This window comes from Pelodiscus sinensis, chromosome 5 (genome assembly GCF_049634645.1).
Source record: "Pelodiscus sinensis isolate JC-2024 chromosome 5, ASM4963464v1, whole genome shotgun sequence".
NCBI classification, from domain to species: domain Eukaryota; kingdom Metazoa; phylum Chordata; order Testudines; family Trionychidae; genus Pelodiscus; species Pelodiscus sinensis.
The window spans coordinates 48,385,328-48,401,007 of NC_134715.1; the positions used below are offsets into that span (position 1 = coordinate 48,385,328).

The 15,680-nt window shown below is 40.1% G+C and overlaps 1 protein-coding gene across 3 annotated transcripts in view; it reads right to left on the reverse strand.

Moving 5' to 3' along the window:
• Positions 1–1,113: 1,113 nt before the first annotated feature.
• The window catches only part of PCDH10 (protocadherin 10), a 48,428-nt gene continuing 33,861 nt past the window's right edge, over positions 1,114–15,680 (reverse strand). For all 3 annotated transcript variants that reach the window (XM_075929950.1, XM_075929948.1, XM_075929949.1), the window contains one exon: positions 1,114–2,157. In XM_075929950.1, coding sequence (XP_075786065.1) covers positions 2,138–2,157 — 20 coding nt within the window. In that variant the 3' untranslated portion in view covers positions 1,114–2,137. The remainder of the gene's footprint in view (positions 2,158–15,680) is intronic.

A 15,680-nucleotide genomic window follows, 5' to 3' on the forward strand; every position in this document is an offset into this window, starting at 1 on the left:
GCTAAAGAAACATTTTACTGCTGTGTTTGCTGAGATCAATAGTTATTTCTGTGCTTTTTTGTGATTTTTATATATACATTTTAAAAGGGGTCCTAAGAAGTTTTTGTAAGTTGTATAAATAAGTCAGAAATATGTGTTACAAATGTTTCATGAGCATATTTTTGTTACTCTTATAAAATAAACTGATTATCTCAGGGCTCAATCCAGGTGGCATTCTGTACATGAAACTCTCACTGAAAGCAGTGTGACTCAATGCTATGGCAGATCCCATACAAACGACCTGTCTAATAGCAATTGTAATTGGAAACAAACAAACAAACACAACAAAAACAACATCCATCATGTGGAGGCCAGATTTTGTCATTCTTTTGTCATTCATGTGGTGACATATACTCAGCACTGGCAAAACCTTCAGAATCTGGAACTATGGGCCTGACCCACAGTGGGAAGTGATCTATTGATGTCAATGGGTCGATAACACAAAGTTCTATAATTTCTTTTCAGTATCTGACAGACAGTCAATAATAAGGAAACATAGAAGAAATGGTACAGTAGAGAATGTAAAAAATGAAACTTCTTACTGGATTTTACACTTGTAAATGATATTTCAACTCTGTGGACATGGAAGTAAAGTTAACCTTTACTTTTCAAGACTTTTCATTTCAAACAAGTTTTTATATATGTTTGAAAAAAAACCCATTGTGAGATAACATTTCAATCTGTAGAATTATTTTAAAAGATACAGACTATGTGGATGGGCTTGATCCTGCTCCCAATGAAATCATTAGTCAATCTCCTCTTAATTCCTGTGAGAGCAGGGTCAGTCTGAGAATGTGCCATCCTCCTATTCCAAATCTCTTTAGTGTAAAAAAAGAAGAAAAAATAACGGCTCAGCCAGTTCTATGCCTTTGTGATTTGTATTTTATCAAAAACCATTTCTAGCCAAGATGAAAAGATATATATTTGCTTAGGTTTGCACAAAATTATGTCAAAGAAAGATGTGTGTGTTAGGAGTTTGGGAGGATTTCCTTAGAACAGTTATCTTTAGTTACATTACATAATACATTTCAAAATGTACAGACACCCAGTGCTCTTTTTAACAACATATACAGGTGAGTTTATAGATCCTTTATAAAAGGTGTTGTGATACCAAATTAAAAACCATAGAAATAGAATCAAAATAATGGAGATTGATATATACTTTTGATAGTACATAGTCAGTGCTCATTCTGGTAAAACTGACAGCTGCATCTTTGGCATTGAAAATTCAGTACAACTTCTAAACAAAATGTTGTTGCTTACAGCTTTAAAAATAACAAAAAACAAACAACAACAACAGCAACAAAAAACAAGGAAAAACAGGACTGACCAAAATACCAAAATTGGGGAAATATTATTAAAGATTTATTTTTTTAGCAAGGATATCTTAGGGACCCTGAATTACCTTCTCACTTTAGTGTATGATTTGGACTATATGAATCCATTTAAAAATCAACTAAATTGTACCACATTTTTCGGAAAATTATATATAATATAATATATATATATTTTATATTTATTTAGAAGCTTTGAAATAGTACAGTAAACACTTTGCAACACGTGTATAAACTACAGAATGTCTTTGATATTTTGTGGGTCTGCAGATTAACAACATTTTTATAACCCACAGGTGAAAAGATTATGATCACAATCTCTCTTGTAAAGTTGGAATAGTTTGGGGAACACTTGATCACACAAAAATAATATAAAACAGTCAAGTTTAAAACAGTGATATTGCATTTATAATGCACATTTCTTTTATCTGTACGATTGGCTTCTTGTGGTGAATATAAACATCTAAAGGGCTCAGTGACATTTTGGAGAGAAAGATATATAGTGCTGTAAACAGGCACACACTGATCAGAAAGGCAAGATCAGTTGCCTCTGAAGTTTCTACAGTTCCACACATTTCAACTCATTTCTCAGGCCTGCTGAGAGCAATTAGGTCCTATTGTTGGCCATGATGTCTCCAACAGCACATAAATCCTTCAGTTACATAGAACTGGATGGCCAAGATAATGAAGTTGAAAAGTTGATGCTTTTTGTTGGTCGACTTTTGTGCAAATCATGCTGCTTCAGGTAAGTCCTGTAGAATTGACTAGCATATCCTTTTCCGCGCTGCAGGAAAGAAAGAAAGACACTTCTGAGAAAAAAAATCAGCCTCCAATACCTCTTTGTTTTAGTATTTCTTAATGTGTAGAGAAATGATCTAAACTTGTGAAAAACTGTCACTTAGAATTCCCATTGTAGCAAATAGTTTAATTGTGAATTGTTTTTCAGAGAATAGCCTTTCTGTGGTTTGATATTTTGAAAACCAACCATCGCATGCTGTTTTATTATCTGTCTAACATGTCATGGCAAGTATTCCAATGTGCCTTCATACAACTGGTTTATGAATAAAGCAAAGAGTCACACTTGCAGGATCACTATTAATGGTATTTCCAAGCCTATTTTTCTACTTAATCTTATTATTTAAAACAAAACCTAGAATCTCCAAAAGAATCAGAAGCTGACTTTCCTTTCTTTATCATTATCCTCATCACCAACTGACTTTTAGTCTGGTTTGATAGAGAGGTGAAAAATGTATGCATTAGTTCTAAAATTTAAATTCAAACATTTACTGTCATGCTGGAAATTGCACTAGTGTTATGTAGGTGAAGCAGGCCAATGCATTAGCAAACCAGTATCCTAAGCTGGAAGATGTGGTAGCAATACTAGCTCCAGACACTGGCTATTTTAACTATAATTGGGAGCAAAGGTAACAAGCATTGTACTTGCATTTGGAAAAGTCACTAAGTCAGATTCTGATGTCAGTCACCCCAGTGCTAGTAAGAAATGTGATAAATTCAAGTTTTAACCTAAACCTCAAATTGGCAAAGTCTGATGTAGAAGAAACAAGATTAGTCCATTCATGGAAGTGAAGTGTTACAATTAAAGCAAAGGAATCTTCCTATCTTTATATAATGGCTTCATATATGGAAATCATATGTGTCTATTCTAAATCCCTATTCTTTTTTTTCTAAAAAGTTATCAGTTAGGTTTACCTAACAAATCAGTGTATTATAATTCACAGTGAAATTAGATTTATGGAGAAATCTATTAGCAAACATATTATGTATTCATCTATCTAATCTGCCTACATAGATTACCATGGGGCACTCACGATTTACAAATATAAGAGATGAAGTCTGCTCAGTGATTATCCCATCACTTCAAGACTGCAAACTAACAGATCTCTTATCAACATTAAAACTAAATCAAAATATGAAATATTGTTTTTGTTAGTGACTGAATTGTAAATATTTTTCCACTGTCCAACTGCATCAAAAGGGACAAACTATAGTAAGATTATGTTATAATAAATATTAACTAAAATTATCAGTACATATGTGTTACAAAACTGTCCAGATTTTGTCTGTTCTGATGCAATTTAACTGTGAGGAAAAAATCTTCACTGTAACCACAACAACCAACAACAGAAAATACATTCTTATATGGATTCAACTTTAATGTTTGCTGTACTGAACTGATGATACATTGAACAGACTTCATCTACCTGACTAGATTAGATAACTATATATCTGTGTTAGCTGATTTTCCCATATGTAATTTAACTTTAATGTGAATTATGTTCCAACTATTTTTATCTGTGTAGATTTTTAATACCTTACTATTTAAACTCTAAAGTTTTCATAAACAGCTGTCTGGCAATTCCTCAGTATCAGATGGCCAGGAAAAAAAATCACAAAACAATAGAGAAGGACAAAACAGAAGCAAATAAGACAGGAAACTACAAAACAATAATGGAGATGACCCAAATAATATAACAAGACAGTGTTTGGACTGGAACCCCCAGGGCAAGATGCATGGAGGTAGACCAAGGATAACATGAAAATGCACAATAGCTTTCAATTCTGCTTCTATCAAAATGACATGGGATTAATTTAAGACCGCTGCAGGAGATAAGAAAAGATGGAAGGCAGTGATGAAGGCCCTGTGTTCTGCATGGAATAACGTGGCATAAAAGAGAAAAGAGTTTTGCTGAATATACGATCACATGCATCACTATCTCTGGAACAAATACTGTAGTCCCACTGATACTCAGACCTTAGTAGTTCCGGAGCAAAATTAGCAATTTCCCAAAAAACCCAAAATAGTGTGAATTCACTTTTAAAGCCCCAAAAATCTGTGGATAGTCACTTTATATACATGTTGATATCCGTAGTTCATTTCTGTGGATATGGATGTTCATACAAATTTTGAATCTAAAACCTTGTGAATTATCTGCTTTATATCCAAAGGTACAAATTGTACCTCTCTCTTTACTGGGACTCCCTGATCCGGCAACATTCGTGGTCTGGCATTAGGGGGAATCGGCAACTCTGTGTGTGGGAGATGAGGGGGGGAGGGGAAGGTAGTGTTGCCAGGTGTCCAGTACTGACCCGGACAGTCTGGTATTTTTGACTCCTGTCTGTTAAAAAATTAAGAAAATACCAGACACCTATAATGTGCGGTATTTTCAGATTTTTTTCCCAGACAGGATGCGAAAATTCCAGACACCTGGCAACCCTAGTGCCTTGGCGTGGGCCCAGGCCCAGCCCCCGGCCTTCCCCCCACCCTGGGCCCCAACACACTCAGCCCCTCTCTCCCAGATCCCATGCTTACCGGGTTCCACAGAGAAGCTAAGTCCTGGCTTGAACAAGAACACAAAATGGCCACCGGCAAAAAGCCTAAAGACCAAGGGGAAGCAATGCTTTCCCTGGGTCTTAGTGCTCAACGGCTCCCCTGTTCCTATCCCTATTCTAACTCTGCACTCACTCTGAAAGGGGCCATGCTGCTTTATTATTTAATTTTTTTTCTTAATAAGTCTCAGAATCCTTTATTTTCCTCAACAGAATGGGTGTTGTGGTTTTTTTTGGAGGGGGGGTGTTCAGTATTTTTGGTTCAATCATCTGGCAACCCTAGAAACAGGTAGCACAGTGGGGAGTTCTGGCCCCCAGTAGCAGCCGTGGCGCTCCAGCCCCAGCAGTGGCAAGGGAGCTCTGTCCCTGGCCACAGAGCTCCAGCCCTAGCCCTCCACCCCAACCCTAGCTGCACAGCTCTGGCCCCAGAAGTGGAACCAGGCAGCTGTGCAGCTACAGCCCCAGCTGTGGATCCAGGTATCTGTGGAGCTCTGTCCCAGCTGCAGAACTCTAGCCATGGCACTCTGCCCTGGCAGCAGCAGGGCTGGCCGCATCTGAAGAGCCTGGGAGGGCTGCAGCAGCAGGGAGGGGGGCAGGCTGAAGCACAGGCCAGGAGGGAAGGGACCTTCCTTACTCTGGCCATTCCCCTCATTCGGACCAGTCAGGTCCCGAGCGTGCCAGACCAACGAGGGCCAACCTGTACTTGCAATTGGATGCGGATGTCGATGCAGATATCCATGGATCATTTCTGCAGATGCAAGTGTGGGTGTGGATATCAATTTTGTATCCGTGCAAGACTCTGTTCATTGTTTGAGTTTACTCTCTCTCCCTCTCTTATTTTCATGGCAAAATGACTGACCAATTAGTTAATCAGATAGTAAAAGCATCCTGACTTGTTAATAACATTGTGATTTAATTGTTAATCAATCTAAATATTTTAATATCATGTGCTACAAAGAGCTACACGGGGGATCCATTAAATAGTCACTTGCAGCTCCTCATCCTTATTCAGAGTATCAATGCTGTATTGTAGTAAATTCAACAGAAGCTCACACAATGCGTACAACTGACAGATGGTAAATACCGGACTTTGCGTCCTTAATAAATAAATATCATATGTATTTCCTTTTATCACCAAAATACTTCATAAACACTCATTTATTGATCTTTGCAATATCCTGGTAAAGTAGGTAAGCACAGTAGTCCACATTGTCTGCTGCTATTCAGAAAGCCATGGAAGGGGACAGATATACTGGAAATCACTACAATTCCTTAAGACAGTGTAATTTGAAGCTCAGTGGAATTTTCAGGAGCTGAAGCCTCCCACCCACATCAGAAATAATTGCTGCCCTATTAAGATGTATTGGCCTTTATTTCCTATCTGGCAATGTGGGTGCACTGGAACCAGGGCAATTGTCTAGGCCTTTCAGAGCACACAGCATGACCTTTTGCTTAGGCGCTCCTTAGAGATACATAAATACATTTTTGTGGTAGCTGACTGGTGATGTCTTTGCCTTACCCTGTGTCACTGTGTACATTTTCTTGTTTAATTATTATAATAATTATAATTGCACTACCATTAGGCCATTTAAAACTCTAAGTATATATCTGCAACATCTATGCCCTGGGCAGTTGGCAAGTCTCTTATCCAAGTCTTCCCAGGTCTCAAAACCTAAGTAAACCTTTTTGCATGGAAACCAACAGAAAGAGATTACTGGATTCCAAGGGTGATGATCAGCTCTATCCTCGTCACTGTTCTGCAAAGATGTCTGACTAGGGATTCATGCACAAAAAATGTGTCTGTGTCTGTACTATCCCTTGTTTACAGTTGGGGAAACTGAGTCTAATAACTAACATGGGAAGAAGAGTGGTCTTGTGAATAAACCAGAGGGCAGGAAGCCAGGAGTTCTGGAGACTATTCCTGGTTCTCTAGAAATTTTCTATGTGAATTTGAGGGGAAAAAAATCACCAAACTTCTCTATGCCACCATTTCTCCCTATGTAAAATAGGTAAACATTTTTATTCACATTTCATAGAGGTGCAACTACATTTAAATAATTATTCTTTATAATCCAATGTGAGATCCGTAGATGGAAAGCACCACAGAATTGGAAAGTACCAAAAAGAATTTAATATTTAGTATAAGAACTGAAGAATTCCTGGCTCCCAGTCTCTCTCATCCCTATTTAACTGTTTTTGTACTTTGGTCTCATTAATGAACTCTGAAATCAAGTGGACTAGAAAGCTTTATATCTGTATCCACTGGGAATCATGGGTTCTGGTTACAAATATTGTAAATTAGTACAGTTTAATAATGTTACTAGCATAATTCAACTGTTTAATAAGTATCTGGGGTGGGAGAAGAAGGAGGATTCAATATTACTACAAATAAAAAGCAATATAAAATATGTATTTTTCTTATTAGTGGAGCCCTGCACAGACATAAAGTGGATATCCACAAATCCACAGAGTTCTAAAGTACAAAAATTGTATCTACATCCATACCTGCAAAAATGAGCTGCAGATACACACATCCGCATCTATGGATGTGGATATTTGTGAATATCTGTACATTTACCAGACTGTACTCATTAGTACACTTGTATGATCGGGTGCATAAACTCCACGCTAGGATTGAAAGGGTTAAAGCACAACTCTGGGACCAGAAGACCCTGCACAGCTGTTTTGGATAGAGATGAAGTTCATAAGGAAGCCAGACAGCTTAGAAAAGGACTGACAAGACAGGAAGAAGGACCTGCCCTAGAATCTACTGAGAAAGGATTATGTGACAGTGCCTCTGAGAATACAAGATCCTACCTGCCAAGCCTAGGTAGACTAAAGGTGCAGTTAACACCTTTTCTTCTGCAGCTTTTGTTACAGACTTTAAAGCTTAGACTAACAAATAAGGGGTAGGAAGTAGCTATGGTAACATAGATGTAGGGATGTCCTGGATAAAGCCCTTTGATAACCCTCACTGGAGGAGGGCTTTGGACTCCCCTACCAGATGCACTCTGCCTTAAAGAGAAGGTGACCCCCTATTCTCCATGTCAGTGGTTTTCAAACTACTGGTTGTAACCCAGTACTGGATCATAGAATGTCTGGCACTGGGTCTCATTGCTTGAGTGACCAAATGACGGCAGGGGAGGGGGGGATACTAAGGCAAGCTACATGCCTGTCCTAGCACCATAGACTGCACTGTGCCCAAAGAGTGGCTGGCAACAGGCCTGGCTCCTAAGTGTGTAGGTGGAGAGTACACAGAGTTCTATGCACTGCCCCTGCCATGAAAACTACCTCCATACTCCTACTGGCCGGGAACCTGCTGCTGGGTCTGGGTCACAGTGTGATCTGCTGTGCCAGGAGAGGCAGGAAGCCTGCCTTAGCACCCCTACTGCACAGCTGACAAGAAGCTGTTTTTTAGATAAGCCACAGCTCTGATATCCCCAAAGCAGAAGCTCCCTTCTTCTCTCCAAAGCTCTTGGCAAATTACGTTGGGTCATGGGCATCAATGATTTTCTTCAACTGGATCATGAGAAAAAAAAATGTTTGAAAACCACTGATCTATGTGATACTTCCATCATGTTCCAACCTTCAAAACTTGAATGAAATGTAGTTTCAGATAGTGTTACAGATCTATGTCTACGTTATTTTGAAGGTTGCTGACCTTCTCTAAAGGTTTTAAATGTTACAGTGAAAGTATATAATATATAAGATTTAAAATAAATAAAAATTGGAAACACAATACAGCAATCTTATATGAGCATTTATTCTTCCACTGATATGCATGCATAATTTTCCCATTAATAGTTACACACTGGGGCTGTCTACATTGAAGGCTTCTTGCACAAGAATGATCATTCTTGCACAAAAACTTGCAGAACGTCCCCTCTACAAACCCCTTCTTATGCAAGAAAGTTTACAGTAGATCATCAGAAGAGAGGGCTTTCTGCACAACAGTTATTCCTCTCCCCATGAGGAATAAGCCTTTTTGCACAAGTGCTCTTGTGCAAAAAGGGTAGTATGAACTCTCTCTTGCGCAAAAGCACTTGCAGTGTAGACACTTTCTTGCTCGAGAACTTTTTGCGGAAAATCTCTTTTGCAAAAAGTTCTTGTGCAAGAAACCTACTGTGTAGACGTAGCCAGAGTGTGAGAAAAGAAGACCCACCAAAGAGTGTGTGCAAGAAGAAGAAATGAAAAGGGAAGAAAAATGATAGGAAAATGAAAAGAAAAAATACAATAACTATAATTGACAATTCTGGCTTATAAACCAAAATAGAAATACTTTGAATGAAACAGAAGATCTATCAAGATACATCCATAAGAAGACTTTCTATCACAAAATATCATCCTTGTGCTCTTTTCCCATTATCTGTCCTTTTGTCTGATTTCTTTCATCTTTCCAAGGAAACATTTAGGTTTGGACTATGCCTAAATTCTAACTGGTTATCAAGAGTGGGAAGGGAACAAAGAACAAGGAACATTCCTTACTCTAAGAACTCTCAAACAGGGACTGGCCACAACAGCAAACCTTACATTTCTCTGAATAGAAAAGTAGTCCTGTTAAACACTGCTAGCCACCCCAAGAAGGACAGGAAGTAAGTAAGAGTGTGATCCTGCAGCTTCCCTTCAGAATAGTCAACAAAGAGGTTAAGGTGGAAAACGGAGTGTATGTTGCACCTTTGTTAAGGCACAGCTGCAGTCATATCCATTATATGCACTGACAGCACCAGAAAGAACCGTAATACTTATAGCAGTGTCATCCCATGCTACCTCCATGACTGGGCAAAAGCTTTTAGCTGTAACTGAGCCCTTACACTGAAAACTCTTCAAAAAAGGAGCAGTGTAAAATTCCATTCAAACTAATAATGTTTTATAAATATTAGTGCTACTGTTGCCAAGAGGAAGAAGAAGAAAAAATAAATACACTTTCAATCAAAGACACAGATGTAACAGGCAGCACTATACATGCTATATTCGGAATTTGGGGTCAAACTGACCTTTACTATGGAGTTTAAGCACAAAGATTTTTATACCTCTTAACCTTTCGTATCAGCTGTGGTGGAGATTGGCATATGGGCTACCATGCAAGGGCACAATCCCATGCACTGTAGTTCTTGTCTCCATGCCTCTAATGAGTTAAGCACAGAGAGTCATTTTGGGGGGATAGGGTGGCTATGTTCCAAGATGGAGCAATGTTTATGCACATCCAGTGAACAAAATGTCCCATGCTGCAGGTATAGAGGGTCTATGGTTGCTACTGTTGCCACAGGAAAAAAAAGTAGTCATGGAGTTGAATGGCAAACCACATCCACTTCCTTACATTCCAAATACTCAGACAATGTATAGATCCAGCAAATTTCTCCCACCAATATTTCTACACCATATTTACATTAGCTTTATCTTGGTTCTCAATTCAGCTTTATCTTGGCTTATCTTTATATTTCTATAGTTTGCTTGCATTATTACATGTTTTATATACAGAAAATGGTATCTGGCACTATTAAACTGCCATTGATTTTGATAGTCAGGATTTCACCAGAGATGCTAGGGGAAATGGATTACTCAAATTACTAATATATGTGTGCTCTGTATCTCTGGTGCAAAGTTAGCCCTGTTTGTCAGTGACTGCAATTTCATCTCGTTGTTTCTTGGAGCCCTATATGAAAAAAAATTGGCAGTCTCAATCTAGTAATTAGCAGGCAGGTATCCAGATCACAAAATCACACCAAATGTTCCTTTTTTTAAAAGAGGCCAAGGAGTAAATGGGAACACAGAGTGAATTACCATAATCCCACACTCTTTGTGGTGGTTTATCCAGGTAAATTCATGTAGTAAGAAATAGTATGGAGACACAATGACTCAGAGGTATTTATGTGTTTATCTGCCTCTTTAGGCACTGAATTCCATTGATTAGGTGCCACTGACATTTTCAGAATTGCCGCTCAGTTGCTGCCTGATCCTGTAGGCATCTAAGCTCTGGTCTATACTAGGGAGTTATTTTGAAATAACCCCCCTCATTTTGAAATAATAAGCAGAGTGCCCACACTACCAAGCCCATTATTTCAAAATAACGGGCTGGTTACTTTGAAATCTATTCTCCTGCTTTCCTCAGAGAATTACACTTATTTCTAAATACCTATTTCGAAATAGTTACTTAGAAATAGCAGCAGTGGAGCATCCACACTAATGATATTTCCCAGAGTAATTCTAAGTAATTACTCCCCAGGGCTTTGGGGGCTCTAAGTAGCGCCTGCCTCATACTAATTTCAAGGCTTCCCTATAGTGGGGACATGCTATTTCAATTTTGTTATTGCAGGAGTTATTATTTCAAATGTAAGGTATGTCTGCACTGGGGAGATATTTCAAAATTTTTCCTATTTCAAAATAACAAGTCAAGCATCCACACTACCATGCCTGTTATTTCGAAATAACAACTCCTGCTTGTGAAGAGGAATAAGCTTATTTTGAAAAAGTTATTTTGGGAGTTCAAAATAACCTATTTTGAAATAACCTGGTGATGAAGACATGGCCTTAGGGTATGTTTATACTAGGAAATTACTTCCAAAAAACTAAGTTCCCTAAATGCCCACATTGCTGATGTCCTGCATTCACGAAGGTGCCTATATACCTTGATGCTACCCCACAGCTGGGGTATGTCTAGACTACATGGCTCCGAAAACGGAGCCATGTAGATTAGGTTTCTAGACATAGGGAAATGAAGCGGCGATTTAAATAATCACCACTTCATTTACATCAAAATGGCTGCCACACTGTGCCGATCAACAGTTTGGCGGCACAGCACGGTAGTCTGGACGCTCCGCGGTCGACAAGGGCAGCCCTTGTCGACTGCCCCTTTATGCCTCGTGGAACGAGTTTTACCGGGGCGGAGCATCCAGACTACCGTGCTGTGCTGCCAAACAGCTGATTGGCACAGTACAGCAGCTATTTTGATGTAAATGAAGCGGTGATTATTTAAATCGCCGCTTCATTTCCCCTTTTTGAGTACACTAATCTACATGGCCCCATCGACCGAGCCATGTAGTCTACATGTACCCCTAGTGTGAAGCTCCAAGCCCTAGCTCAAGCCAAAGGTCCAGGAGCCCTGAACTGTAATTCTCAGATGAGGTGGGAGACCATCCTTCTCACAACTAAGGCCTGACCCTGTAGGCATGCTCTGAGATACATCTGTTACCTGCCAGGCCCACTGCAGAAGCACCAGATGCAGGCTACTGGTCAATGGGGAAGCAACACAAAATCAGCATCAAAGTCAGTCAGAGCAGTGGGAAATGTAGGATGACGGTGAGAGTTATCAATTCTCAGAAGTTGAGAGAGAAATAGTTTTGATTGCTAAGGGATGGGCTTCCCAAGCAGTTGACCTAGCATAGGGCCCTAACTCCATCAGTGATTAAATTAAAATTAGTTTCCTCCCAGCATGAAGGAGTCACACCAGCTAAAGGGGGGACATGTGACCCTCCCCATATGATCCTCTCTGTGATTACGCCCATCCCCAAAGCACAGGTTCCCCACACTTTTTCTCTCTCCTCCTCATCCCATTTTATCTGGGTAGTGGAAGTTATACTGGGGGAAGTTCAATAGCTGGAGGAGCTGCTGGCAATTCTGCTCCTTTCCCCATAGGGGAAGGAGCAGTGGCCCCGGCCCTACCCCCTGCCCTTCCACAGAGCTGTAGCCTCCAGCTGTAAAAAGAGGCAGTCCTGCTGGGGGACAGATCTGGGGTTTTTGCTCCTTTTCCTGCTGAGGGGCAGCAGAGCACAGGGAAAGGAACAGAGTATGGGGAAAGGAGCAGAATACCAGCAGCTCTTTCAGAAGCTCCTTTAGCTGCTCTACTGCCCCCAGCCCCACCATGCTGCAGGGCTGCTGCTATACAGAGCTGGAGGAGACACATAATGCAGCTCTGTAGAAGCTTAGAGGGCAGAGCTGAGGGTTCTGCTCCTTTCTTCACTAGGAAGGGCAGCAGGCAGGTGGGGGGAAAGGACAGGAGCTCCTCTGGCTACCATACTACTCCCAGCCTTGTTCTTCTGAGAGGTACCTCTATGGAGGATTGGGAGCAGTAGGGTGTCTTTCTGATACACCATGCCAGCCATAAATAGGATGCTGGTATTGTGTACCATACTGTACCCACTTACTTTCATCTCTGAACTCCTGGAGAGAGTCTGTGACAGGATCCTGAGGAGAAGGAAGCAAACTAGGTCAGCTACTTAGGCCTAGGCCAGGGGTGGGCAATAAAGTGGTGGCAGTTCACCAGGGTTTGCCCATGGTGGGCTGCTTCCACTATATTTACCTGCACTACTGCATGTACGGGTGATCGCAGCTCCCATTGTCTGGCAACAGCAATCTGCAGCCAGTTGGTTCTGTGATTCCCCATACCTGTGGAGGTGCAGATAAATACAGTGCTGGGGGGCGGGGGCACAGAGGGTTAATCCTAACAAATTGGATCCAACCCATGAGCTAGTATCTGCCCACCCCAGGCCTAGGCTTCTTTTCTCTTCCCACCCACTCTTCCTCAGCATTTTACTCTTGACTAACTTAAATGGTTTCATTATCACTTTTCTGGCTTCTGAGAATCTGTTTCTTAATCTCATAACTTTCCATCTGGGCACTTAACTTGGGGCTGAGGATTCAACTATGTGTCAGGTTGCCTGGTTTGGCACTGCAATGCTGAACAGAGCAACACCTGTATCTCTTTGAGGATTTGGGCCAACATCTCAGAGTGAGTACGAAGAGTCATTCTTTAATGACACTCAGTGGTGTCAGGACAATTTTTATAGTGGGGTGCAAAAAAACATTTAACAAGATTATAAACCCTACATATGATAGAAAACACTTCAAACCAGGTAACACTACTGTACCCATAGAACCCATAGTTCCAAAACCCTGACTACACTCTTTGGAGAGATCAGCCAGTTCTATTGGCCAGTGTGTATATGTCTTTATGTGTGTCTTCATGCAGTGGGATCATGGTCATCTGCCCATCAGAGAAATAGGAAAGGCATAGTTATTGTACAGTGCTGTATAGTACAATGCTGGGCCTGGTAGCATAAATGGGATAGGGAGTGAAGAGACCCCCCCCCCCCCCCATCACCACCACCACCACAACAGCACATTGTAGCCAGACAGAATTTGTCCCTGAAATCTGATAGCATTTGGATTTATATTACTCACATTGTATAAAATAAAAAAAGAACCTGAGCATTAAATCTGCAGGCTCTGAAAAAAAATAGAGATTAGTAATTGTTATGCTGAACCCTTTCTAACAAACACCCTTGCTTTTATTTAAATAAATAAATACCAAAGACCATTCAATTCTATTTACTATTATTAAGGATTTTCTACACACTTAGATGCTCTAGTATATCCAAGATTTATCTTGCCCCTTAATGAATAAGGTAACCATTCAGTGCCCTTTCTTTTTGTCTTGTGTAAGTGTGTGTAAAAATTATGCCCAAATTAACTGAAGTCAATTCAGTGAAAATGATTCCAAGGCATCTAGAGATTTGACACTGAGGAATGCTGCACTGATCACACAGTGTTTACAGACTATTGAAAATTACTTGATGTTACCTCCTCATTCCCCATTAAAAAGGGGCATAACATTTGTATAAATATAAGAGTGTCACACTGCAGAGCTTTTTTCCTACTAGAAATTTATTTTGAAATCTGCACCAATAGATAATTCGTTGATCAACTTATTTTTAAAGCTAGTTGTTCATTTTCTGTATTGACATACACTTGGTCAGCTATACTACCTGGAAGCAGTCAATGCACGATTTAACAGGAAGCCCTGATCTACACTAGAATGTAATTTCCAAATAACCCTCCCTAGGTCGAATGCATAAGCAGAGCATCCACACTACCAAGCCTGCTATTTTAACATAATGGGCTGCTTATTTTGAAATCTGTACTCCTGCTTTCCTCGGGGAATAATGCTAATTTTGAAATAGTTATTTCAAAATAGCGTTAGTGTGGATGCTCCAGTGCCACTATTTCAAAATAACTACTCCCCAGAATAATTCTAACTAATTACTCCCCAGTGTTTCCTGGGGCTCTAAGATGAGTTTGTGCATCCACATAAATGGAGTTTGCACTGGACTTCTTTCAAGGCTTCCCCATAGTGGGGACTTGCTATTTCATTTTGTAAAATCAGGGTTAAGTCAAATTTAGTTATTTCAAAATTATTTCCTAGTGTAGACAATGCCCTAGATGTTTTAAGGAATTTCATTTCTTCATTTTGAACATGCTTTTGACTTCACCTACATTGACTTTCCTGGAGATTGTATGTGCATATCTCTGTGGACAAACGGACCACTCACATTTCCATTTTCATTCCCAATCTTACAGCAGGAAAAAAACCCCATATAATGAGCATAGCTCTGAAAATAAATTGCTCAACATTTGCACCATTGAGGGTCATTCCAGGAATCTGCCATACAGTGCAGGGTTGAGGTATCATACTCAACCCCATCCCTACTTAAAATACCAGTTTAGTTAAAATACTAGTTTTCTATGGCATATATGCTACTTCTGGGTGTACTTGATTTTCTTTGATGAATGCAGAGGGTTTTGAGTTTTTTTTTTAATTGCCAAGCACAGCTTAGTGGCAACACAGATATCAGATTTGATTAATCTTCTAGTTATTATTTTCTGTGGAAATTATGAAGATACCTGAATAGGTCACCTAATCTATACTCATGCATTCTGGTGGGACTGATTTCATTATTCTGAACCATTCCTGATACAGGTTGAACATCTCTAAATCAGGACTCTCTGGTCCAGCAGAACCACAAATATTCCAGGTCCACAGTGTACCCATGGAGGGCTGATGGCTAGGAACCCTGAGAGCCAGCAGGGCAGCAGGCTTCTGGCAGCAAGTTGCCAGTAGGGCCTGGAAGTCAGGTGCATCCCAGTGGGGCCGGAAGTTAACAGGGCCACAGCCGGGTCAGGGCT